Consider the following 10,367-nt stretch of genomic DNA (forward strand, 5'->3'; position numbering starts at 1 on the left):
TAACTACTGACAAGCCAGAGAGATCCAATCCATTGATGTGAGAAGAAGCAATTGCTGAAAATATGCCATAAGAAGTTCCGTTTGCTGTTTGCAGCAACCAGTGTGGTGGCCCTGTTTTGCATAACTTCATTTCAGCAGGAAACTGCTCAGTTTTGGCTGACTTATATCAAAGCATATACAGTATATGTTTTGCAATGGCCCAGTCAAAGGTCATACCTTAATTCAATCCAAAATCTGTCCTAAAGTTTTAAAAAGACATGTTTACAGATACATTCCATCCAACTTGATGGTGCCCATAAATCAGTTCCTATGTCCATTCCCACTTTGCTTGACACCCCCTGTGTGCAGTTATGGTAATTCAGCACTACAAAATGAAATGTGATCCAGTAAGTGAAGAGTACAGGCAGTTTTAAAAGTTTCCGCATTGAAATCAGGCGGGAAGAAAAAAAAAAGACACAAAGTATTCCTCTACAGTAAAGAAAAGGATATAAAAGCATGTGCTGGAATGTTCCCTGTGTCTGCCTGTCTGTCTGCCATCGTGATTGTGCATCTGCCAGCAGAAGAGCTTTAATTATGAGGCCCAGGTTATGTGTGTGCACTCACACACTCACGCACGCCTACACACGCACACACCCACAGAAGACTAGCGTCCCACATATCTCCAACACAGGCCTCACAGTTCCGCTGACTAACCAGTGGCACCAGACTTTGGCCTGCGGCTCCCTGATTCCAGTAAATGTCTTGTTATGCAACTCCTCACAAGTGTCACCCAGACTGAACTTGGAGCTTTCTGGGACTCTCCTTCCCTTAATCTTTAGCTCTTTGGTTTTGTACAAGGAATGGAAGCCCCTGGTGTAGCTGAAGGTTTGACAATGGCAAAAGAATATGGAGAGAAAACAAAGGAGGGGAGTGTCTGGTAACCTTTTAAAAAATTAAGTGTGACCTGCTTTTTGCTGAGGCTAGAAACTGGGAATGAAGAGCAGACAGTGCAGGCAGGAAATGGGGAGGAGGGTGAGGAGAGCTCCTTCAGTTCTTTTTGCCTAAGAATCACAGCTGCCCCTCATGTCTTGGGACAATGCCAAGGCTAGACTCCTTAAATGCTTCACAGGGGTTTGGTGTGTGTGCTTTTTGAGTGTTGGGGTGTCCTTGTGTGTGTGTGTGTTTTGAACCAGCTGAAAGAAGAGGATTGCTGTTCTATCTAACTTTCTGTCCCACTTAAAACACTTTCAGGGAAGTTAACAATCTTAAAGTTGTGACAAAGTTCAACTAGCTTTGTGCTTAATCAGGATTATAACACCTTCGGTCTCAGCTTCTGGTTGACTTTAAGCCATATTTCAGAGGTTTATAGGGCAAACATTCCAACATTAAATAGCTTTCTGTATCCTTGCTCAAAAACAACAAAGAGTTAAACTGTAGCCTATAAGTTACTTAACTGCCTCAATTCAACTGAAGAGTGTTCATCATTCCTCGCTTTGAGGGAAATTTTTTGAAGGGTTTTATTTCTAAGGCTGACAATATTAGAAAAACGCAGATATACATTATTATTGTTCAAATACTGTTAATTTGGGACAATTTACATTGAGATTAACCCAAAGTAAATCTAGTTCATGCCTGCCATTTCAAGGGCTTGCAACTGAAAAGACAGCATAAAAAGGCAATATCAATCAATAGCTTCTTTCTTTTCCAGTTTAAATTCTGACTTTAGGGAGCACTATAGTTTTACCGAATGGGAACTCAGAAAATCTAACTCCAAAGTACAAAGGGACCACACCATAAGTACTTGTTCCCGTCAAACAATTACCAAAATAAATGTCACAAAATATTGAAGAAGCCTCCGGTAGAGAAAAAATGGCCAAAGAGAAAGACCAGATTTAAAAAAGCCATGCCAACCATCTTTAAGCTCTGAAAAAATACGACAACTAGATAATTGCTATAGCTACTCATTGTGCCAAAAACTAGTCTTTGAATCAGGGCTTATGCTATGTCATGAGTTGGGTAAAAGTAGGTTTCAAGTCAATACTTGGTAGAAATGGAAACAATAAGTTAACAATAAGTTCTGATATCCATTTTATAAAAGCTTGGTTGTTCACTCTTTTTGAGTTCCTTCCTGCTTTCTCAGAATTTGAGAGGACTTGTTCATGTTCTAGGTGAACAAAGACTGGCCTGTTTTAAAACCAGCTTTGATTATATTTGATAAAATCTCAACAGTTTAAGTTTAAGTAACTCTTATCAACAGCTTTCAGAAATTAAACAAAGCATCAATTGACAGACCCATGGTGAAGCCTAGGGATGATTCAGCCAATTTGCAACTGAGCAATTACAAAATGATTCAGTTCAACTCTGAGTAATTTCCAATGAAAAATTTGTTGCATAACGCAATCATTTTTTTAAGCGGGATGTTTAATTGTCTTCCACAGATTGCATAACTGCATTTGGATGTCAAAGGTAAGATAAAAATGCAGAAACAAGCAACTGTTAGTGTGATGTAAATAACCAGCAAAACCCAGTAATGAGAGGCTATATTCAGTTTTTACCCATTACTGGTTGAAATGTTTAATTTACTGGTTCATAATTTTTGTACTGGGACAGGAAGTGATCAAATGAAAAGTTTGATATTTTAAGAAAACTATCAACTTATGATACTATCCTGGGTCATTTGTCTGATTTGAAAGATAAATATATCTTTAAATCATTTCAGTTGTCATTCGCTTCTATGGTGTTGCAGGTGCTTGGGAGTTATTCTGTTAAAACGCTGGAGCAGAACCTTTCTCCTGTCAAAGTCAGTGTTTACAGTAAGACTGAGTGGGATGGGAGTCAATAGGCGCATTGACATGGTAATGACCCTTGTGCCGCTTGCCGTACAATCTGCTCGGACCGATGTGTTTGTCCGCTGCTACAGTTTGTTTTGAGTTCCGTGGGAGTATTTACCAGCGTAGGTTGAGGAATTTCAGGTCAAGAGAGCGCCGTGTACGGAGGAAATCTCTGACTGAACTGATCCTGATACTGACATCAAACGCACCTGAGCCATCAGGCTCCACCAGCTTAAAGCAAATATTTATCCTGTAGTGACGTAAAAGCAGAAAAAGAACAGATTTTTGGCAGGTATGAATGCATGCGTACCTCGTGTTATTTTAATGTGTGACTTTATTCATCTCATTAATTCCATTCATAAAGTTAAACTAATATACTATACAGATTCTTTACACGCAGAATAACAGAAGTCAAGCACGTATTTCTGTTAAGTTTTATAATAAAGGCGCCAATGATGCAGCACCAAATTGGTGTTCATGAAGCCCAGGTTTCTTTAATACTAGTCTATAGCTTGTCTGCATTGTTGGTTCTGATGTCTCTCATCTTGCTCTAAACAATATGCCTCAGATTCTCCATAGGGATCAGGTCAAGTGAGCTTCCTGGCCAATAAAACACATTGATTCTATGGTGACAAAGACAGGTATAAGCAGTTTTGTGGTAGTTTGGAAAGTGTCGAAACCTCTTGAAAAATAAAATCAGCAATAAAGCTTATCAGTAGAGGGAGACATGAAGCACTCTAAAATTTCATGTGCTGACTAATACTTGAGCTTTTGAAGCACACATTTTCCTTCCACATAACCTTCTACTAATGTGATTGTACAGAGCATATAACTGCCATTCCATCTGTATAATACTCTTATAACTTTGTGTAAGCAAAAATAATCAAAATTAACACGAATAAATTATCAAAACGTATTAGTGCGTGCAATGAATCTATATAATAAATGCATTTCACTTTTTTAATTGAATTAAAAAAAAAGAAGAGAATTTTTCAATGATAGCCTAATTTCTGGAGCTGTCCCTGCATTTCTGGCAATAACGCTTTACAAAGGGAAATAACTGATCATAAAATGTGCACAGATCTAAGACATGGAGAATGAGCTCAGCAAAAATGTTTGGTGATGCATTGTTTGTGCCATCTGCTCTCTTTCCCATCAGGTGGCATCCTGGGCTTGGGCCAGTGCCCAGACCAAGCTGATCCCACCTGACACAACTGTCCTCCAAATTCACACTGTCACAGACGGCCTGAGAAGTGTGGAGGCTGTCATGACTCAGCTTAGACTGGACCTACCGTGGAAGATTAGTGGGACTGTGAAATGAGCTCTGTACATTTACAGAGCACAGAACCCTAATTAGATATTAATGAGAACTTTATGTGCTTTCTTCACTAACAGTAGATAGTCACAGCAATAAACCATCCTCAAGTTAATTATAATTAATATCTGAAGGTGTTAAGGAAACCAAGTATTTTTTTGATATGCGGCCAGTCATGTCTACTGTAGCTCACATAGAAACCACTGTCAGCCAAAGACTTACTCAATCAGTGAATCAGCACAAACCACATATTGTTTTCTGATTCAGTGATTTGTGTTCTGTTAAGGTGATTTGGTGTGAGTGCTTTTATCAAAATTACTTTTCCAGCATCTGCATTAACAGAATATGTGCCTTTAACTAATGAAACCAACATGCTTTTGTATTTCCAGAGAGTTATTTTGTCCCATTTGAGACAGAATGTGGGTAACAGATAAAAATTAGGATAGCAACAAGCCAAAACAATGAAGACAAAAATGTTAAAATATGAGAGATGAGACCAGAACTGACCAAATTTTAGCTTGATTAACCGTAACTTCTGACCAGTCAATCATAAGCTCATTTTCTGATTAGTCATTCCATCACACAAAATAAGTGTTATCAAGTTGCAATGACAACAATCTTCAAAGTAAAAGCTTCAACGACACAGATTATTTCAGTGTCTTGTAGCTAGACAAAGGCTGAACAGAGTTAAGTAAAGATGTCATGTTTTAACCTTTTGAAATTCCAACCTTTGCTTGTCATAGAACATGCAAGATTTGGAAACATTGATAACTTTTGGGAGCATCCAGCTAAGCTAGTGATCTAAGTTATGTAGAATTTACAATTGGAGACTGCTGTTGTAGTAATGTTAGCCATGCTAACGGCTACAACAATGCTAATGATGCAAATGCTAATATAAGATGCCAAAGATAGATTAAAATGGACACTTCATAATAGCTTTGTCTTAAAACTGTTTCCCAGCAACTATCCTCTCACAGTCAGTAGACTGACTTTATTGCCGCCACTATCAGAATTTTTTTATTTTTTTTAAATATTTCTCAAACTGTTCTTATATTATAGTAGAACTTAGCTGATTGGAATAGAATTAGCCATTCAAGATTTACCAAAAACTAATTGGAAATCTGTCAAAATTTAAAAGGAGAAAATTAGTTTAAATATTAATTATATTAATGTCTTTTGAGATTGGGCTGCCTTACAACTGAGCTCCTGCTGAAGATACATTGTGTGACAGGCCCCCTGTGTGGAACCGAGCTCTATGAATAACTCCTCTCAGCAGTACTGAATGGTACTTTGATTTCCAACAGAATTACTCAGTTTTAAACACCCCCAACATGGCAGGAAAGGCGGCAAACCCAGGGGGTAGCCAAGCACCCCTCACTGGGCTGCCAGTCACACACAAACTGCTACATGGCTGCTACAGCAACAGAGAGGAAAGCTGTTAACTTAGATGCAGTAGATCAGACAAAAAACATGTTAAAATTCTGTCAGTGTGACTCTGTTACATATGTTATAAAATAAAAATTGACTGATGCAAATCAGAGTGCTGGAGACAATTAACCAGCGTTGATATTTTGTAACACTGTTTTGCTATAACAAAGTCACAAATTATCTCATTATACAGGACTCCAAAAATATAATGATCAATGGCTGAAAAACTGAAAGTGGGGTACCAACACCTTTCTTCCAGGAATCTTGCTTCTGGTTTCCTACTATTATTACAAATTAAAAATGGTTCCATGCATTAATATATTCCAAGGTTGCACAAATATTCTGTCAAAATGTTGCTACGGTTTAAAGTCTGCTTAAAGCTATGTCAGAGAAAGTCTTAGACCAGACCTGTTGCTGAAAACTCTGGGTCAGCTGGGTGAAAGAACATTGCTACAATTTTTCCTCACTTACAGGAAATGCAATTGAATTGTTTGGGAACAAAAACAGCCATGACATATCCAAATCAACATGATAAATAAATGTTAATTATAGTCAATAAGTTACTTTATTTCAGCAGAAGTGGAAATAACCGTTTTTTTTTTTTTCCTGTCTCCAATAATGGCGATTCAATAATTTTTTGGGTAGATTTTGTTTTACTTTTTTTTTAGCAAATAACATTTTATTGTGAGGATCTCATACTGGCTAAGCTTTCAAAAGACAATCATTAAAATAGCAAAAATACAATAAAAATTTTAATGCAATGTAGGATAGTTATCAAAGAAATCCTGTAGGCAGGTAGTTTTTTTGCATGTGGATTAAATAATGATGCACCTTCTCAAGTAAAAGCAATGAATCCTGCTTACGACTTTGTGTTTGTGTTTAGCCCACAAATCGTATGAAAACGCACTGCGAGAACATTTTAGAGCAAAAATGCACATCCAGAATAAACAGTGGGTAATTGACTTCAGGTAAAAATCTACTTGAACAATATCAGTCCCCCCGTGCACCACATCTGTCCATTGACGGCTTTGTTTACTGAGAGTATTCCACTACACTGGAAGGGTTTTTCCACTTGTGGGACAACATCTGACAACTCAATGTGAATTTTAAGCTAATTTACTAAAATCCTGGAGGTCAGACAGATGAATATGAAGCAAAATGTTTGCAAAAAAGAAAAAATACCTGCATGAAAACAGTGAAAATCCAAGTGAATCAGTATTGTTTATATCAATCTGTGTCAGATTCAGCATAAGCACTAAAAAACAATATTTTCTCCAATAACCGTGACTGACACATATGTCAAATTTCAGCACATGAGGTTGCTCAGATGGAGACAGCCCAAACAATAAAGAAAAAATCTACAACTGCTTCAAATTTCAAAAACCCGGACAGCTTACAATAGAGAACAGTCGTAGTAAATCTTTCAGTATTATGGGCTCACTATGATTTCCTGCTGGGAAAGCAGACTGTCATTAATTTATTGTCAGACATCAATGAAACTATGTTTCTCCAAACAATAAATTAAATGAACGAAACATTTTCGCCCCTCAATGGTCCTCAGTAGGCATGCTTTCTTTCACACCACATCAGAAATTTTGAATCTACTCTTGTGTAATGTTTTGGGAAAGTTTCTAGGACACATGATCGGCTCCAGTGTCTCCTTACGACATAGCCGCTTAAACTCAGCTGCATTGGAGTTCCACAGTCCAATGTGGAAAACTGTGATTCAGCCTGAAAATGTACAACATTTTCGCAGGACAAGAAAAAACAGAGGGGAGCTGCCTCAGCGGTACAGTGATTACCATGATTACCATGTTTAAAAGATCAATACGCCAAACTGGAAGAAAAAAAAAATCCTGTTGAGTCAGGAGACTCACATAAGTCACATTGTGCAGTAAGAAGTCAGATGACTGTTTAAGGTGATGGTAGTAACAGACAAGTTTGCAAAATTATAATGTACTGGTTGTAAGACATGGTACAATTAACAATTTCATTGGCATTTAAATGTTCTTGCATGCTTTTTCAGTTAAGACCATTGAAAAAGCAATGATCTAAACTTAATCGTGAGGTGAAATGAAAGATGTACCAATCAGTCAGCTGGGGATCGGCTTAGGCCAATTTTTCTCTTGATCAGCTCTAATTTTTGACGGCGTGTACTTTTTGAGTTTAAGAAAGATTAAAAATGTTAGGGACATGCAGTATGAGTGGAGCATATTGTTTTCTCTTTTATGTGAAAACATAAAAGATTCATGTCTGAATAGGAGAAAAAAAACCTGAAGTGTCACAAATTAAAATCGACAGGTCAGACATGATCAACCAGGAAAATCCTGATGAATGAATCATTTGTGAAAATGTAGACCAAAAGATAACATGCCAGTAACACAGACAACACAATGGAGATATAAAAGTAAACAACTCTAAAACAAAGGATACAAAATAAATTCCTTGTCTATCAAGCACCACAGAGAAGCCAAATCTCCCCAGAGGGGATATTACAGTTATACCACATGAGATAAAAACAGCATAAAACACAATGAAGTCCATAAAAACCCACTGTGAAATACCACAGACACAAAAAATTCCCCTGTGGATAACATTGTACAGGAACTGGCATAGGCAGAACTGGCATTGGCCAATCTTCACCTGATTGGCACTGATCAGTGCCGATCATTGTTTCCCCAACAGTAAAAACAGCAAAAGATGTTTAACCACAGATGGTAAGAACTTCATACCATTTTCAGTCTCTAAATGCATCAACCAATGACAGGTTTTGCTGCATAAATATCAGATTTGTTGTGACTATTCTTGACAGCACTTTTCTTTCTCCTGTTTTATGGATCATAGTCATTTGAATTTTAAAATATTAAAACCGAAACTAGCAGGTCAAAGTTTTATCAGCTTTGTTGACAAAAATGTTTTGACCTAGCCAGACCTTTTCTGAACAACTAAAACCACATGCAGAATGACTAAAACTACAGCAGAAATGAGTGAAATTTATGCTATTGAATAAAAACTAAATTGTAAAAATACTGGAAGGATCCATATTTAATTTTAGCTTGAGGAACGGTGGGATAGATTGTTTGTGTTGCAAGATATAAGTTTATTTCTATTGCATTCTAAAATAAATATTAGACTTTGATGTAAAAAATATATATATTTTCCTGATAAAAGTGAACTAAAAAGTATTTGAATATAGCTTTACACTATTGTCAACTGACTAAATTGTGAGTAAAGTCAAATTACAATTTAGTTAAAAGACTGTGACAAACCCCAATTTAAAATGTATTTTTACTTCTTCAAAAAAAATCGGTAATGGGTATCAGTCAGGAAAAAAACATGATTGGTGCATCGCTAATGTTGTCCACAGTAAACTCCAAGAAGCAAGTATGAAAACAGTCAGACATACCTTCCAGCCTGCAGAGCTGTTGCTGTCTCCCTTGTCCTTGAAGTAAGGCACACTTTTCACCATCCAGTCATAAATCTGAGACAGCGTTAGTCTGTTCTCTGGAGAACTTTCAATAGCTTTGGTTATGAGGTCTGCATATGACATATTCCCCCATGCGTTCCGCCGAGAGGAGCTGCTCTTCCTCTGTGCAGCGGCTGCAGCAGCTGCTGCGGCTGCCGAAGGTGAGGAGCCCACCGGGGTGGAGAGCAGAGGCACCTGCTGCTGCTGCTGCTGCTGCTGCTGCTGATGCGGGAGTTGCGGGTTTGGGTGCTGCTGCTGATGCTGGTGATGATGTTGCTGTTGGGCTTGCTGGTGGACGCAGTTTTCCTGACACTGAAACTCGCTGCACAGGATGACCGGCTTCTGCTCCGTGAAGTCTTCATTCTCCTCCAGCAGGCTCAGATTGTTGATGAACTCCGCATTGCCAACGCCGGGCTCCTGCTTCACGGACGGCACCGGCGACGAGGTGTTGGAGTCTCCCGGGTTGATGAACTCCGGCCGGGGCAGGGGCCAAGTGCACGACCGGGGCCGCGGAAGGGGCTCGAAATCCGGGTCGATTTCCACCAGGTGTGGCTGCTGGGCCGCTTCCGCCATGGTGTCGAGAGATGACCGAGTGTTCTTACAATGTCATATAAGTGTGACACCTTCTAAATAAGTCAAAACTTACGTTTTTGAAATGTTAAGAAACTCAAGAAAAGTCTCAGTGCTCCGCCTGGGCGCAAAATCCTCACTGGAAGTTACATCCCAAGCCGGTGGAAACGTGAAGCAGTTGAAAAAAGTCTGCGACCGAGTGGTCTTTCAAGGGGGCTAAAGTTGAGTTGGTGGGACGGTTCTGCTGGATCGCTGGTTTGTTTATGTTGTCCAGTCGTGGTGATGTTCCGTCTGATGTCCCGCACAGCCTGTTGACTCTGTGTTGTAGAGCATGTGAGGAGGACTTACTGGAAGTCTCATCTGTCAACTGATACCACCCACATTTGACTGACAGCCCTGAGCCACCAATGAATGCTATTTTAAAAGCTCCTCTGGTTTTATTCTGAGAAGGACCAAAAATACATTTAGTTCTCAGATAGTCTTCCAAAGTACTTTTAAATGTCAGTTTAATCGACTTTCTCTAAAGTAATCTGGCTTCTATAACAGTTTTTGTTGTAAATTTCTCCCCTAGAATTATATTATATTATATTATATTATTAAAAAGTGCAGTAACACTTGCCTATTTCAGTAACACACAAAGAAAGACATTTAATTACACCCTTTTTTCTTGTTTCTGTTAAATACTATAAGAATAAAGTTTTCAAAAGTTACTTTCTGTCTCACAAATGAGCTTCATTGGAACACACATTCTAATTTACTGAACATGATTGAATATATA

At 38.4% G+C, this 10,367-nt stretch overlaps 1 protein-coding gene across 1 annotated transcript in view; it reads right to left on the bottom strand.

The window, feature by feature from the left end:
- The window catches only part of foxo1a (forkhead box O1 a), a 36,434-nt gene extending 26,488 nt beyond the window's left edge, over window positions 1-9,946 (bottom strand). Inside the window, 1 exon segment of the mRNA XM_032590739.1 lies at window positions 8,960-9,946. Coding sequence (XP_032446630.1) covers window positions 8,960-9,592 — 633 coding nt within the window. The 5' untranslated portion in view covers window positions 9,593-9,946.
- Window positions 9,947-10,367: the final 421 nt, after the last annotated feature.

The sequence above is a fragment of the Xiphophorus hellerii genome, chromosome 18 (genome assembly GCF_003331165.1).
Source record: "Xiphophorus hellerii strain 12219 chromosome 18, Xiphophorus_hellerii-4.1, whole genome shotgun sequence".
In the NCBI taxonomy this organism is placed as follows: domain Eukaryota; kingdom Metazoa; phylum Chordata; class Actinopteri; order Cyprinodontiformes; family Poeciliidae; genus Xiphophorus; species Xiphophorus hellerii.